General features: G+C 55.5%; 8 protein-coding genes across 8 annotated transcripts; 5 read left to right on the top strand and 3 right to left on the bottom strand.

Annotated features, from left to right (window-relative positions):
* Nucleotides 1–785: 785 nt before the first annotated feature.
* Nucleotides 786–1,568, top strand: A1O7_04207 (uncharacterized protein; the record flags this gene model as incomplete). Its single annotated transcript, XM_007758221.1, has 3 exons — nt 786–853; nt 904–1,090; nt 1,140–1,568. 3 exons carry the CDS (start codon nt 786–788, stop codon nt 1,566–1,568), a joined length of 684 nt encoding a protein of 227 aa, XP_007756411.1.
* Nucleotides 1,569–2,059: 491 nt separating this feature from the next.
* A1O7_04206 (uncharacterized protein) lies at nt 2,060–3,694 on the top strand (the record flags this gene model as incomplete). Its single annotated transcript, XM_007758220.1, has 1 exon — nt 2,060–3,694. The coding sequence occupies one exon, from the start codon at nt 2,060–2,062 to the stop codon at nt 3,692–3,694; it is 1,635 nt and encodes a 544-aa protein (XP_007756410.1).
* Nucleotides 3,695–4,102: 408 nt separating this feature from the next.
* A1O7_04205 (uncharacterized protein) lies at nt 4,103–5,668 on the bottom strand (the record flags this gene model as incomplete). The annotated part of the gene is made up of 4 exons (XM_007758219.1): nt 4,103–4,776; nt 4,829–5,260; nt 5,350–5,427; nt 5,485–5,668. 4 exons carry the CDS (start codon nt 5,666–5,668, stop codon nt 4,103–4,105), a joined length of 1,368 nt encoding a protein of 455 aa, XP_007756409.1.
* Nucleotides 5,669–6,745: 1,077 nt separating this feature from the next.
* Nucleotides 6,746–7,697, bottom strand: A1O7_04204 (uncharacterized protein; the record flags this gene model as incomplete). The annotated part of the gene is made up of 2 exons (XM_007758218.1): nt 6,746–7,280; nt 7,342–7,697. 2 exons carry the CDS (start codon nt 7,695–7,697, stop codon nt 6,746–6,748), a joined length of 891 nt encoding a protein of 296 aa, XP_007756408.1.
* A 510-nt stretch (nt 7,698–8,207) lies between these two features.
* A1O7_04203 (cystathionine beta-synthase) lies at nt 8,208–10,048 on the top strand (the record flags this gene model as incomplete). The annotated part of the gene is made up of 2 exons (XM_007758217.1): nt 8,208–8,470; nt 8,560–10,048. The coding sequence occupies 2 exons, from the start codon at nt 8,208–8,210 to the stop codon at nt 10,046–10,048; spliced, it is 1,752 nt and encodes a 583-aa protein (XP_007756407.1).
* Nucleotides 10,049–11,220: 1,172 nt separating this feature from the next.
* A1O7_04202 (uncharacterized protein) lies at nt 11,221–11,929 on the bottom strand (the record flags this gene model as incomplete). Its single annotated transcript, XM_007758216.1, has 3 exons — nt 11,221–11,577; nt 11,632–11,731; nt 11,787–11,929. The coding sequence occupies 3 exons, from the start codon at nt 11,927–11,929 to the stop codon at nt 11,221–11,223; spliced, it is 600 nt and encodes a 199-aa protein (XP_007756406.1).
* A 963-nt stretch (nt 11,930–12,892) lies between these two features.
* A1O7_04201 (uncharacterized protein) lies at nt 12,893–13,855 on the top strand (the record flags this gene model as incomplete). Its single annotated transcript, XM_007758215.1, has 1 exon — nt 12,893–13,855. One exon carries the CDS (start codon nt 12,893–12,895, stop codon nt 13,853–13,855), a length of 963 nt encoding a protein of 320 aa, XP_007756405.1.
* A 572-nt stretch (nt 13,856–14,427) lies between these two features.
* Nucleotides 14,428–15,112, top strand: A1O7_04200 (60S ribosomal protein L18-B; the record flags this gene model as incomplete). The annotated part of the gene is made up of 3 exons (XM_007758214.1): nt 14,428–14,431; nt 14,490–14,594; nt 14,652–15,112. The coding sequence occupies 3 exons, from the start codon at nt 14,428–14,430 to the stop codon at nt 15,110–15,112; spliced, it is 570 nt and encodes a 189-aa protein (XP_007756404.1).
* Between the last annotated feature and the right edge of the window lie 556 nt (nt 15,113–15,668).

Here is a 15,668-nt window from a genome sequence, read left to right as displayed (position 1 = left end):
GCTCCGAAACAGAGAGGCCAGTACGTGCCGGTCCACAGCATTCTCCCCTGTACCCTTTGTCAGAAAAGGACACGTGAGTCTAACTTCGTCTTTCTTTGGAGCAGGAGAAAGCTTCCAGACGACCTGCCTCATGGTAGGCCATTTGGGGCACTCATTTGCCCATGACGTTTACTAGGTTAACTTATTTGTCGGATGTTGCAACATGATGGATGCCGCGCACAGAGTTACTCACCCACCGTCTCTATGCTTCACTGTTAGCATGATCGGGAGGCCCTAGCATCCATATGCCTCTCACTCGTGTACCTCTGAACAGGCACAGCCTTGCTGGGAATGGACTGTCATTTGCCCGACGCTATGCCGGTTCGGTGCTGCTTTCCCGATTGGGTTGTTGTGGTCCCTGGTACGAGTATCATCTGCGTGAACTTTCCAAAGATTGAACTCATGTACCTGATTAGTTGGCTGGCCGGAAGCGACGGGCATTGTCATCCAGGCAACATCTTTCTCCTTTGCGCAAGTGGCTGGAGGAAACTAACGCCGTCACTTGAGGAAAGCCCGTATCTCTCAGAAACTTGCTCAACTCCGGCCTGATGGGGACTTCCTTGCACCGAAGATGGGTGAAAGGTTCAAACATGGGAGGGAACAGCATGCGGCCCATTGCTTTCGCCTGCCGTACGTTCTCCATGGTCGTGTATATAAAGCCCGGCAATGCCTGACAGGATAGTGCCACATCAGCAGAGCCGGTGGAATAGCATTCAGAGAATCTTCCTTGTGAAGAGAAGCGCAAAATGCCAGAACATTTTGATCTCTCGAAACCCAATCGCCCCATCCAGGTGGGAGTGATACTGTTGAACTCGTACGTGAGATGTCCAGTGCTGTGCACATGATGATTGACACACGACACAGGGAGACGGAGGTGCTGGACGTTGCCCCGATCGACCTGCTGCATGCTATGTCAAAGAAATTCGTTGCAGCCCTGGAGCCATTCTATCCGGGAGACATCGACGCTCAAGCTTTAGACATCGAGTTCCACTGGGTCAACGAGACCGGTAAAACGGCACGACTGACTGGAGGTATCACGCTTGTGCCGACCGTAAGTTGACTCGTGTTGTACCCAGTCGAAGTGCTCATCATTTGTTCAGGACACCTTCGCGAACTGTCCACCGCTCGACATCGTGCTCATGGGAGCTCATGTACAACTTGGAGATTACTCCCCGACCCAGGCGGAGCTTGACTTTATGCGGAAGAGCTATGATGACTGCTCGGCCTTCATTACGATATGTGGAGGGTGTCAGGCGCCTTTCCAGGCCGGCCTGTTCAAGGACAAGACGGTGACAGCGCCACGCTTCATGCTAGACCAACTGCGCCAGACAGCGCCTGGGATAAATTGGGTGGAGAAGCGCTGGCAGAGGGATGGCAAGCTGTGGACGAGTGGGGCATTGCTGAATGGGTTGGATCTCATGCGTGCTTTCGGCACAGCATACTGGGGTGGCGAAGGCACTCTGTTGCAGTTCGCGCTGGACGCCGGGCACTACCCACAGAGAGATGTTGATTATGCTGACGCCCCATGAATGCTGGAGTGTGGTCTAGATCGAGGTAGAAAGATGTTGGATAGCCACACCCCATTGAAGGTATAAATGTGCGGTGCAAAGCGAGACGGACAGATGTTCGTCCGGTGCTTGAATGTCTTCCCAGCAGAAAGTGAGGCATCCGCGAGGAAAGTGAGAATGCATATGAAGTTCTGAAGACCGCCGTAGAACTAATACTTCGAGGCATAGGAGCTCGAGACGCAAGTGGACATGAGCAAGGAAGCTTCGGTCCCGCCTTGAAACTGTCGCTTAAGTGCCGTCGGTGGACGCGTCAGCTTCGATGCTTGATGCAAGGTGGGAATATCAAACCCAAGAGACAAGTGAGTGTGCTTGTGAGAGGCGCAGAGCCGTTCGGAGAGGCCTTGAGTGCACATGCGCTCTACTGTTATCCTCAGGGTGGGCAGGAGCTAGGAGGGCTTCGGACAGAAGAGACGTCGGCGTGCCTTCTGCATCTGGGGATATTGGCTTTGACGATGGGCGAATCTGCCGGCAGTAACGACCATGATGTATCCCTGGCGGAGCACAAAACAGTCGTGGCCCGAATTTCCAACCAGGTGGCCGACTTCTATACCCAGAGGATCCCCTTCCGCATCTTTCACGGGAACACAAACTCGACTCGCCTGAGCGAGCGTTTGCGAGATGCCACAGTGGACACTTCCTCGCTCGACCACGTACTCTCTGTCTCGCCGTCGAAGCAAACGTGTCTCGTCGAGCCCAATGTGCCCATGGACAAGTTGGTCGAAGCCACGTTGCGGCATGGTCTGGTACCCCCGGTTGTGCCCGAGTTTCCGGGCATCACGGTCGGAGGCGGGTTCGCGGGCACCGCGGGCGAAAGCAGCAGTTTCAGGCATGGCTTTTTCGACAGAACCGTGACTTGGCTGGAGGTTGTTCTTGCGGATGGCGAGGTCGTGACGGCCTCGGAGGAGGAGAGACCCGATCTGTTCCACGGTATGGCGGGCACCTTTGGCACACTCGGCGTCATAACCCTTTTCGAGTTGCGCCTGTTACCTGCGAAAGGATTTGTCGAGCTGTCGTATCTGGGAGTGGGAAGCATTGAGCAGGCCCAGGAAGTCATCAAGCAGGCGACAAAACAAAAAGGGACCGACTTCGTCGATGGAATCATGTTTGCTCCGGACAAAGGGGTCGTCATGTCTGGGAGGTTTGCTGATCGAAGCGACGAAAGCAAGGATCTCCCTGTTGTCACGTTCACCAAGGCGTGGGATCAATGGTTCTACCTGCACGCCGAAGCGAGACTGAACAGCGTCATGCCGTCCTCCACATCGACACCAACATCAAAACTTCCGTTCATGTCTCCTCCCCGCGACTTGATCCCTTTGACGGACTATCTCTTTCGCTATGACCGTGGCGCCTTCTGGACCGGACGCTTCGCGTACAGATATTTCTATGTGCCCTTCATTCGCCCCGTACGCTGGCTAGCCGACTACTTCATGCACACCCGGATCATGTACCACGCCTTGCATCGTTCAGGTCTTTACCAGCGCTTCATAATCCAGGACATGGCAGTGCCAAACAAGAACATGCCCGAATTCTCCCGGTGGCTCGACACGGAGTTGCCGCACGTCTATCCGAGGTGGTTGTGCCCCCTGAAGCCTAGAGCAGGCGTGAGTATGAGTCCGCACTCGAGATCTGGATCTGCTACCGCCACGGACACTGATGAGGGTGGCGATGAGGATAGTAATCAATTCGACAATTCTCTGCTCAACGTTGGTGTCTGGGGCGAAACGCCTGCCGAATACCTCCAAGTTACGATCAACCGACTTATCGAACGCAAACTCAAATCCCTGGGTGGCATGAAATGGCTGTACGCACAGACTTTCTACACCGAGGACGAATTCTGGGACATCTACGACAAGCAATGGTACGACGCGTTGCGAACGAAATACAAAGCCGAGGGCTACATACCTAGCGTGTTTAATAAAGTCAAGACACGGGACCTCTTCGAAGACGTCAAAGACGAGGATGGAAAGCTTACAAGAAAGGACGCAAAGTTACCTATCGAACGCGGCTTATGGAGTGTGTGGCCCCTAGCCGGAGTGTACGGGGTACTGAGTGCGCTTAAAGGAGGCGACTACCTAAGGAAACGCTGAAGCAGCGACTTGATACATAGACAGTAGACCGCTGCAACATATCTGCATTATAGACTTGAAATGGATTGCTTGTGCAGGATAACTGCAGTAGACTGTATCATCAGGACCACTCCGGAGGTAAAACACATGCATACAAGTAGCGAAAAGTTAAAAGTATAAACATGGACTCCAAACGTACGGACCGAATGAGTAGGACACGTAGGACCCACGCTCCAGCACGTAGTAAGCTGGCTCCGAAACGCTTCCCCCCAATATCAGCGAGCGGATTGCCGAAGCGATTTCTGCCGCCCCCATGATCTTCCCTTTTGTCCTGCCCGTCATTCATTCATTCATTCATGCACCAATCCACCCATGCTGGTCTCAGTCATGCCCCTAGGGGACAATCACGCTCACACGCCATGCCCACGACTACGACTGCCGTAAGTGCGTGCCCGTAGCGGCCATCTCATAAGGCCCGACACCTCCATGCGGAAAGGCCTGGTCGCCCGGAACTTCGCTCTCGGGCTGTGGGCTTGTCCGCCCTTGCCGCTGGAGGAAGGCCTCGATGCCGCCCACGACGGGCGCCGGGGCCGCGTGGGACGCGTGCATGGAGCTCGGACTGCTCGCCCGCAGGGAATGCACCTCTGCGGCAGACTGGGTGTCGTGCATGTGCTGCTGCTGCTGCTGCTGCTGCTGGATTGTGCCGAAGATGTCCGTGGAGGGCGAGTGCTGAGGATAGGAAGCACGCGGGTTGCCGACGCCCATCATATGCGGGGACTGGGACTGCTGCATTGGGGGCTGTCCCGCGTAGCCTTGCGGGTAGGTGGCGGCTGGGTAGCCGCCGCCGCTGTATGGTCCGCCACCATTATGGATGGGATTGCCGAAGGCGTCGGTGACGGGCGTGGCCGTCGTCATGGACAGGTGTTTGTTCGTGGGTGACATGTAGCCGTAGTTTGTGGCCGGGGGGACGTAGGCTGGCGGGTGAGTCGGGCCCATGGCCGGCGTGGTGGGCGCGGTGGGCTGTTCGTTTCTGGCCCGGCGTCTGGATCGGCGGCCACAGAAGAAGATGAGCGCTGCTGCGGCGAGCACGACTGCAGCACCACCTGGGTTGGGTTAGAGAGTAAGAAGACGGGAAAAGGGACCGTTGAGGCTTACCAACGGCAATCCCGGCTATGGCTCCGGTGGATAGAGTCGACTGGTGAGCATGTGACTCGGGCGTGGCTGTTGCCCCAGACGCAGATCCCGAAGTGGTGGGCGTCGAGGACATTGTGGCAGTCATGCTCGTCGTGTATATAGCAGTCGCTGTGGATGTGGAGGTCGTTACGGAAGGGTCGTGCTCGTCTGGCCACGGCTCTCCGGGCAGCAGCGCGAAGTCGGCGTCGGCGGCGTATTGTTTGTGAGTGTCGAGCGAGACGCTGGCATTGGGATTGATGACCCCGACCATCTGGTAGGTGGTGCAAGAGCCTGGAGCACCGCAGTAGAAGAAGATGGGGTCTGAGTCGTTGATCTGAAGAGTCCATTTTGGTGGGTCGGCCAGGATAGCGTCGACGGGTCTGAAGCCAGAATAGAATCCGACTTTGCCGATACCTGCAATTCAAAACACTTAGCTCATGGTGTCGTGGAACTTTATTCAGCAGATAGCTATAGTCGGGAGAACAAGGGAATATCCATCGTACCGGTTATCTCATAAGGAACACATGGATTCAGGTATTCTGCCCGAATGACCGAGTGGTTGGTGGGATAAAAGTCGAACTCTGGGACGACATTGTCAGCGACGAACCTAACTTCTGGCTGTAGAGTTGGGTATATACCAACAAAGCCGCCCACCGGAACCTGAACGACATCAGGAGAAAAGGTATGTCCTGCTCGGCCGACCGCAATGGTTGTTGTGAAAGCTTGGGAACTTGTGCTGGTAGCAGTGCTGCTATCTGTAGTGCTCTCTTGTGCCAGAGCTGTAGACAGCAGAGCTGCAAGGGCGAGATACAAGAGCCTCATACTTGTAGGATTGTCTCAACAGAACGACGAGGCCAGAGAGACGTGGAAGTGAAGCTGAGGAGCACGACCGGTAGTACAAGTCCAAGTTAACGTCCCATTTTCTTCGAGCAATCTTCTCCCACAGATGCTTACGGCGCTGAAAGGCTCCAAGGCTTTGACCAAGCGGAAACCTTCTCGTTGTATGTGTTGAGCGGTGCATCGCGCGTGGCTAGATGCGACTGCGGCGGAGTCGATTTCATGCTAGCTAGCTTCTGTCTGTTCGTTGTGTCTGTCTCGACATGACTGGCTCTTCCAGCCGACCTACCTGTCAAGTCGTCCCCAGTTCGTCGTAGGGCGGTCTAGGGTAGGAACTGCATCGACCTGGAACAGACCGAATTCTACGACCGGAGCAGCGAATACGGGCGTAAAGCCACTGTGAATGGCGAGCCCTAAACACTGGCTTTCTCAAAGCTTCGGCAAAAGTCCATAATGCTTCCCAGTGGTTGCGCCTAGGCTAGAAGAACACGAAGGCGGCGGCGAAATTATGTTCGCTGTAGGGTCTCGATGGGCTGCAGCATGCGGGCCAAGCAACACAGCCCTTCCCTAGCGAATGAGCAAGCCTTGGAAGAGGGCGGAACAAGACCCTAGCTAAGCGAGGCCAAGCCAACGTGCCCTTTTAAGTGTCGGAAAGAAGAGCTTCCAAGAGTCAAGCGTAGCGGAGGAAGTACGTAGAGCTGAATGCTAGATCGGACCGGCCTCTTGGAGACCTTGAAGAGGATAGTCGCTGGCAAGCCGCAGCTTGTCGGCAAAGACAGCTGAGAGGCAACAGGGGAGACCCAAGACGACGAGTTTGCACAGCCTGATCCTGGCTGGCAGGCGGGCAGGCCGGCGACTGGAATGCCAGGAATATCATTCCATGAATCATGCCTTGACGGGACCAAAACGCTGTGCGTCCCTGCCGCTACAGTGGCTCGTCTCTTCGCTGCTCGAATGAGATGATACCTCGTGCACACCGGAGCGCGAATGATACTTTGGCGTAGGGCTGAATCGCCCCCAGCGACCAATGCCTTTTTGTATGTCATGGCAAGTTCAACCTCTCTACTGGAACGGCCACCCTCCAATGGTGATTCTGAACAAGGACGGATCAGCCTGAATCTCTTCTTTGCGGGCGATCAGTTCTTCCACGTCCCAATTAGCCCACAGAAATCTTCCTGATTTCAGAAAGTCGCCTTCCCCGCTGGCTAACCATACCATGAAATTCGCGGGCAATTCGGGCTCGTCCAAGACGTCGCTTGCAGGCACACGATCAAGGCCGCGCATGACCTTCTCGACCATCTTGGTCTGAACCACCCCGGGGTGCACCGTGAAGACTCGTAGCTGCGGGCTTTCCTCCGCCAGGTATTCGTCGAGCTTTGCCATGGCCAATTTGGACGCAAGATAAGCCGAAGTCTTGGGGAAATGCGAGGCAGGCAGATGACAAGACGCAGCGTTTGTGTTGATATATACCGCATTGGGACGGCACTTGGGTAAGAAATGCTTCGCGAAATGGGTGGCAAACTTGGCGTGGATTTCGAATGCCTTCCACCAGTCGTCCTCGTCTGCACCAGCAATGGAGGTCAAATCGGGCAAGTGTCTGTGCGGAAGAAGGTCAGCTTCGTAGCATCGCAGTACCTCCATAGAACTGTTGACCATACCCAGCACAGTTCGCGAAAACATCCCAAGCACCCAGTTCGACTCGGATATGGTGAGCAGCCGTACCGACGCTTTCTGCCTTGGAGATGTCTGCCGCCGACACCATGACATTCGCGCCCGGGTATGCCTGGGCAATGCTTTCCTTTGTTTTCTGAAGAGTCGACTCCGTTCGTCCTACCAAAGCAATCTTTCGAGCTCCGGCCTTTGCAAACGCCAGAGCGACGGTGGAACCAATGCTTCCATGCCCTGCTCCAGTCACTATGACAGTCTTGTTCTCTGCTGATAGTTCGGGTCTAGAGGGGTCAATAGCCGCATAGCTGGTCTTGCGGTATGTCTTGGTGAAGCACGGGTATGCCATGGTATAAACAGCGGACCTCAACGGGTTTGAGCACGGCCTGTGGTGCGGGCAGACCAGATGATATACTTTCTCTTCGCTCTTCTCCCACGGCGACGCGTACTCGAAACTCGGACGGCGGAATGGTTCATCCGAGGTCCCTGATCAGCCTGTCGCCGCTCGTTCAGAAGGCGAATCCACCAACACCTTACTACTCGATGCCTCGGGCGCCCGATGACGAGCACGTCGAGTGCCTGAGAGTGGCTGCCGGTGGATGTCCAGTACAGTATCATAATTAGGGCGAAGCATTCAGGGGCCTAAGGCGTAGGTGAGGCGCCCCCCGAGACAGTTGTGATGATCCCCCGCATCGGCCCGGTTATCAGCGGCTGTTGCACATGCCATCGTTGCGTTCTGTCACCTCATTCTTTTCCACAACACAATCCGCAACACTTTGACTGTACCACCACAAGACTGGGGTACAAGTCCGGACTGACTCCATCGCCGTCAACACGAACGCCGCAGCACTTAACCACGATGTCCACACCAAATGGGACACGGTTCAACGCCGAAGGCACACACCTCACCTCCCTCGAACTGATCGGCCAGACGCCCCTCATCCGCCTCAACAAGATCCCCCAGTCCCTCGGCATCGAAGCCACCGTGTATGCGAAATGCGAGTTCTTCAACGCCGGCGGCAGCGTCAAAGACCGCATAGCGTTGCGCATGATCGAGGAGGCTGAGAAATCAGGCCGCATCAAACCAGGAGACACCCTGATCGAGCCCACCAGTGGCAATACGTAAGAGCAGCCGAAGAGCACACTTTGAATTCACTTCCCACTGAACGTGAATGTGGTTGCATGTTGCTAACAGCAAGCTCACAATGTAGTGGAATCGGCCTTGCCCTCGTCGCGGCAGTCAAAGGCTACCGCACGATCATCACGCTCCCTGAAAAGATGTCCGCCGAAAAGGTCGCCGTGCTGAAAGCCCTCAATGCAACCATCATCCGCACTCCCACCCAAGCAGCATTTGACTCGCCGGAGTCGCACATCGGCGTCGCCAAGCGGCTAGAGAAGGAGATTCCCAACGCCCACATCCTAGACCAGTACGGCAACCCGGACAATCCGCTAGCCCACGAACTCGGGACCGCAGAGGAGATATGGAAACAGACAGCCGGCAAGATCACGGCCGTAGTGGCCGGCGCAGGCACAGGTGGCACGATCACCGGCCTGGCGCGCGGGCTGCACAAGCACAAGGAGTCGATCAAGATCATCGCCGCGGACCCGCAGGGCTCGATCCTGGCTCTGCCCACGCAGTTGAACGAGGAATACGCCAACCAGCCATACAAGGTCGAGGGGATAGGCTACGACTTCATCCCGGACGTGCTGGACCAGAAGGTCGTGGACAAATGGTACAAGACGGACGATCGGGACTCGTTCCACTACGCGCGCCGGCTCATCGCCGAGGAAGGCCTCCTCGTGGGAGGCAGCAGCGGATCCGCCCTCGCGGCGACGATCCAGGCCGCGAAGGACCTGAACTTGGGCAAGGACGACGTGATCGTCACGATCCTGCCCGACTCGATCCGCTCGTACCTGTCCAAATTCGTCGATGACGACTGGCTGGCCGCGAACAACCTCCTCCCGCCGACGCCTCCCGCAGAACCGCAATCACCCTCCTCATCCTCGCAACCGCCCTCTCAATTATCACGCACCCCGAGCGCCAGAAAGGACGCGGACCCCTTCCACGGCGCGCGCGTCAAGCACCTCCGCCTCAAGCCCGTGCAGACCGTCACCTCGGATTCCCCCAGCAGCGCCGCCATCGAAGTCATGCGCGAAAAGGGCTTCGACCAACTCCCCGTTCTAGCGCCCAGCCCGTCGCGCAGGCTCGTCGGCCTCGTCACGCTGGGTAACCTGCTGTCGCGCATCTCGCACGGCCGTGCCACGGGCAAGAGCCCCGTCGCGGACGTCATGTTCGACTTCAGCCACATCGGCGAGGTGTCCGTGGACAGGACCGACATGTCCGACTTGATGACCACGAGCGCCGATCCCGAGAGCGAACCCGTAGCGCAGCAGCAGCAGCAGCAGCACGAGAAGTTCTCGAGCGAGATGACGGACAAGGAGAACGGTGCGGCCGTCGACGGGACCCACGCAAGGAGCAGACCCAGGGCCCAGAGCAAGAGCAAGAGTAAGAGCAAAGGCAAGAGGAAACAGTTTGTCGAAATCACCGTGGAGACGCCTCTGAGTGCGCTGAATAGGTTCTTTGAGTGGCAGAGCGCAGCGATCGTGACGGAGCGGGACGACAAGGGAGCCCTGAAACCCACGGCCGTGGTGACCAAGGTGGATCTATTGACGTGGATGCTGAGTGAGCAGAAGGTTTAGTGCTACGTTGCTCAAGGAGCTCGATCACGCAGGACAGCAGGTTTTGTCGAGGATGACCAGGTTCAGATTACACTAGTGTCTTATTGCGGTGAAATGATGGTTGTTGCATGGGAAGGGGACCATTCAACATGATGAGACATGATCACCTGGGCTGCAGAGGAAACACAGAACCAGAAATCGGCCATTCTATGGAAGGCGTTGAGTGTACTTTTCCTGTGGTGTTCACGCAATAGAATTCGCGTCCGCGAGGACAAATTTTCTACGAAAGAGATGTAAGGCTTACCCGTGAGTTGCGATGGAGCACCCCGCCACGGCGTGTAGGCCGTCATCAAGACTTATATAAGCCCGGCAGAGGCAAGCAACAAAATAGAGCACAAAGATGACGTCCGAGACAGCACGGATGGGAGAGGGACCGTCGCATGGTGAAACGTGTGGAGGGCAAGGCGAGCTGAGTTAAGATTAGTGCTGTCGAAATGATAGGTGAACGTTGAGAGGGAGGGAGCGGATCGATGCGGACGCAACGACTAGACGGCGGATAACGCTGAATATACGGGTAGACTGTGTCAGCCAGATGCGAATATACGACGAGGAGGTGGACGTGGAGGACGACGCCGAACGCGGAGTGCTGCGACGATGGAATACGCGGCCGAACGGAAAGGGGCGTTGTTGTACATCTCGACGGGGATAGGGAACGGAAGAGGCGCTGGAAAGTGCTGCCTAGCTAGTACCGTCCGATTTTTCGTACGTAGGTATCGACGCTCCGATCGAGCACTCGTAAGCTATCGCTGATGCTTGGGGGTGTTGGGGAAAGTCGGTCGCACAGGATCGATCCTGCAAAGTTTCGTCCGCTCGAGACCGATCTAGTTCCCATATCAAGTCAATCGCACCGGCGCATTGCTTCACCTGAACCTCTCAGGACTGCAAGCTCCGCAACGAAAACATCACAGTAACAGTGTCAATAAAAGAACCAGGAAAGAAAACCTGTTAAAACCCATATCCTCCTAACACAGCAACTTTTGGTCGCGCCCGACTTGCAACTAGCTCTCTTGTCGCAACGGCTCAGTGACATGATTAGGGGCGGCGAATCGGGGTGGTTGTTCATTCCGCGGTGTCGAGCTCGTCATGGGCCGGAGGAGGGGAGTCCAGGGCTGATGCGGGTGTCAGCTTTTGTTTCAAATGTTGGTGGGCCAAGCTCCTTCTGAGTCGATTTCCATCATACCTTTGCGGTCGTCTCCGTTTGCACCGGCATCGCGGTCATCATCCCGGCGATCTCGGTCATCCTTCATGTCACGGTCCCGCTCACGGTCACGGTCGGCAGGGCTGCGGGAACGGCGGCGATCATCGTAGTCTCGGTCGCGATCTCTGCGGTCGTCGCGGTCTCGGTCGCGGCGATCATCCTTCCGGGGAGAGTAGTCGCGGCGTCGAGGTGAGGGTGAACGACCGGAGCGACGTGGAGGCGAGCGTTCTCGACGGCCACGGTCACGACCAGCCTCATAACGCCAGGTAGCAGAAGGAGGAGTACGAGCCCACTATGAAAGAGTGGTCAGCAGGTGTAAGTGCAGTGGTGGTAGGGTATTTGGTACCTCGATCTTCAGAACATCATCTCGGCCAATCCGCTTGTTGTGCATCTCGTGGTAGGCATCGTCGGCATCGCGGCGACTCTCGTACTCGACAAAGGCAAAGCTGTCCACGTGTCAGCTGAGGAAGCCTGTCGACAGAAAAAAAAGAGGTGACTTACAGTCTGCTAGAGGCAGTTCGTGGAGCAGGGATGTCACATCTTACCAGACGACCGTAGTGCTCGAACTCGTAGGCCAGGTCACGAGCACGGGTGCCGTGACCAAAGCCGGTGACATAGAGCGTGGTGCCAGATCGGGAAGACATGTTTGTGGAAGGCCAGGTGGCAAAGGACGAATGGCTTGGTCAATGTGGTCTCAGCAGGCCAAAGACAGGTGTGATCTCAGCTGCAGGAGATGCTGATGCAGGGTACTCCGTATGATTGGGAGAAAGCGACTCGTGATTTCTTGATGAGAAAGGCGCGAGGCTGGACAGATATTTGTAGCAAGGAGGATGAGTTGGTCAAAGGCAGCCGCCTCAGCCTGCGACGCTAAACCCAACTGGGCGATTGGAAGTTTGAATCTGAGACTGACTTGGGCACAGGGCGACAGGGTCACGTAGCCCGACAAACGAGACTCTCGCACTCCCGTCGCTTCTACTCCGTACAGCTGGTTACTTGAGCCAGTCTTGACGCTCATGCTCTAATCTTCACGTCCGCGAGTCGTTCTAGTCGACGATTCCCCCTTTCGCTCGCAGCCGCTCGGACAGTCGCCTTGTCGCTTGCGCTACCCACCCGTCCGACTTGTCCCGTATCCGTCGATTCGGATATCACCCTTTGCTGAGTTCATCTTACCCAGTGGACGACAGCTATCCAGCTGTGAGCGAACGAGGCTTTATCTTTTGAAAAGGGGGTCTGAGGCCGTGGGCAGAAAGGGATAAAGCTCGTCGAACACAGTATGCACATCCACAGATACCGAACATCGTAGACAGAATTTTCCATGGACGCCACAGATTCTATCAGCACCCAAAAACCGCTCGCTGTGACACCTCTATTCTTACAGCTGTATCCCTTGGCACTTGCCTCACTGCCTTTGCGCAAAATACACCAAAGTCATGCGTCTCGGAGAAAAAGAACCGGTTACTGTCAATGGTAACATAGGCCAGAGCTCAGTTTCCCTTGCGGATCTTCCCAGTGTCAATCAGGTCAGTATATCGCGCCCATTGTTATCGCGCCCATTGTTATCGCGCCCATTGTTGGCTTGCCCTAATTCGAAGTAGGACCCAACAGCCATGTCGACAGCTGATATTCTTCTCCCTGTGCGGGAATTCCTGTCCGCTCCATTCACAGCCGCATTCTGTGCCGGCGGTGTTGCAGGCGCCGTGTCCCGGACGGTCGTCTCCCCCTTAGAGCGGCTCAAGATCCTTTACCAGATACAAAGCGTAGGCCGCAACGAGTATAAGATGTCCATCGTCAAAGCACTTAAGAAGATGTACACAGATGAGGGCTGGAGGGGCTTCATGAGAGGCAACGGCACAAACTGCGTACGGATAATACCATATTCAGCAGTGCAGTTCGGCGCATACAATGTCTACAAACGGTTTGCCGAACCATCGCCTGGTGCCGATCTGGACCCTCTGCGCCGGCTGATCTGTGGTGGCTTAGCTGGAATCACCTCCGTCACATTCACATATCCCCTGGACATCGTCCGAACACGCTTGTCCATTCAGTCCGCTTCATTCGCTGCGCTTGGGAAACACGAAGGAAGATTACCAGGCATGTGGCAGACCATGGTGACCATGTATAAGAACGAGGGTGGTGTCCCTGGCCTTTACAGAGGCATCATTCCCACCGTGGCTGGCGTGGCTCCCTACGTGGGCCTGAACTTCATGGTCTATGAGTCCGTCAGGCAATACTTTACCGAGCCGGGCGAAAAGAACCCTGTTTGGTATAGAAAACTTGCGGCTGGCGCCATCTCCGGAGCTGTTGCTCAGACATGCACATATCCTTTTGATGTGCTACGGCGCCGGTTCCAGATCAATTCGATGAGCGGCATGGGCTACCAATACAAGTCGATATGGGGGGCAATCACTACCATTGTTGCTCAAGAGGGATTCTGCGGTCTCTACAAAGGGATCGTGCCCAACTTGCTCAAAGTGGCTCCGAGTATGGCTAGCAGTTGGCTCAGCTTCGAGATGACTCGGGATTTCTTAGTTGGCCTGAAACCGGATTCGGAAGCGGCAGAACCGTTATGAATTCCCGGAAAGCCAATACAAAGCTTTTTGTGCCAATTGATGCTCCTTCCAGGAGGTTAAAATGAGCGAGAGCTCATGACAAGAAATTTTTCCAGCAGGACGTGATGACCGGGATACTCTTCTTCGGGTCTCCAATATGTTCCTACCAGAGCCGGGGAAGCATAAGTTGTGGCTGCTGTACATTTCATGATACCATGGTGGGTTGGCGACAATTCCTGGAGTCAGGCAAAACGGACTAGACAGGATGGCTGGTGGGCATTTTCAGGAGTAGCAAAGACTTGTTTCGATCAGCCTGAGCATCGGTTCCCGCAGTAGATCATCAGCGAACAATAGATCAAGTAGGGTCCCAATTGCTACCATGTTAAAGAACTTAAGTTGAGGATCTCTGGGAGAGGGCACCGAAGCGATCACCTCAAATTGCGGGCACTAACCGAGATCGGTTAGTTTTGAATTAGAAATCTTGGCAGCACTTCTGCACACACTGCCTTTTCCGCATCCACCAAATTTGAGATTGACCTCGTGAGGACGACGTCGACGCTTTCAACCCAGCACAACCTCCACAAACCGCGATCATGGGTATGTGCGCACCATGCTTCGACGCTTCTTGAGCCGCTCAACTGATAACTTCATGCAGGTATCGACCTCGATCGCCATCACGTCAAGGCGAGCCACCGAAAGGCTCCCAAGAGCGACAATGTCTACCTCAAGCTCTTGGTGAAGCTCTACCGCTTCCTGGCCCGTACGCCTGAAACCTCGAGTCGCACAAAGTATGGCGAATGCTAACAACCTGTGATAGGCCGCACCGACTCCAACTTCAACAAAGTCGTCCTCAAGCGTCTCTTCATGTCCCGCATCAACCGTCCCCCAATGTCCATCTCCCGCATCGCCAGCAAAGTCGCTACCGAAACCGCAAAGAAAGCCTACGCCGACAAGACCATCGCTGTGATTGGCACCGTCACAGATGACAACCGCCTGCTCACCGTCCCCGAGCTGCATATCGCCGCCCTAAGATTCACATCCACCGCCCGGGCCAGGATTGAGAAAGCCGGCGGTGAATGTCTTACTCTCGATCAGTTGGCCATGAAGCATCCTACTGGTAGCAATGTGGTGTTGTTGAGGGGTCCGAAGAACGCCAGAGAGGCGGTCAAGCATTTTGGCATGGGTCCTCACAAGCACAAGAAGCCATATATCGAGAGCAAGGGACGGAAGTTCGAGAAGGGCAGAGGTCGCAGACGGTCCAAGGGTTTCAAGGTGTAAATATCGGGTCATACTCGTGTTACGCTTTTATCCTGTTGAAGATGATGAGTCGAGCAGCATGTGCCGCCCGCTGGCCGTTAACAATGGCATGAACCATGGCCGTGCGACGGTGATGACGGTGATGGTGTCTACTGAGTGTGGGCGCGTGATCTCAAACCCGTGCACGAATAGTGCACTTATCTCTCACGATCCTCCCTGCGAGGCGTCATGTCCTTTGGTCAAGAATTCGGACTGCATGTTGATGAGCAACGTGAAAATTTCCGCATCGAGAAGAACAATTCAAATGGTCAGTTCAAAAGGTGGTCGACCTGCTGCGGCTCCTGCTTGACTTCTATACTTTTTCCCCATGTCAAGCCTCGCTGTCACAACCAGGTTACCCTGCTACTTTTCCGTGCATCGCTGTGTGTGTCTTGGAGTCCACTTTACTGCCTCGCCTTCGTGGTCACTCCAATCGTTCCAGCCTGGCTTAGGGCTGAAATTCGTTAGCATAACGTAAAGCCACTCTCGTACATCGACGGTCCCTCGCCTGCGAATGCCATCTATCTTCGCAAGGTCC

The sequence above is a fragment of the Cladophialophora yegresii genome, assembly GCF_000585515.1.
Source record: "Cladophialophora yegresii CBS 114405 chromosome Unknown aczIN-supercont1.3, whole genome shotgun sequence".
Classification (NCBI taxonomy): domain Eukaryota; kingdom Fungi; phylum Ascomycota; class Eurotiomycetes; order Chaetothyriales; family Herpotrichiellaceae; genus Cladophialophora; species Cladophialophora yegresii.
Note: the sequence above shows the minus strand (reverse complement) of the source record. Positions and strands in the feature narration are given on the sequence as shown.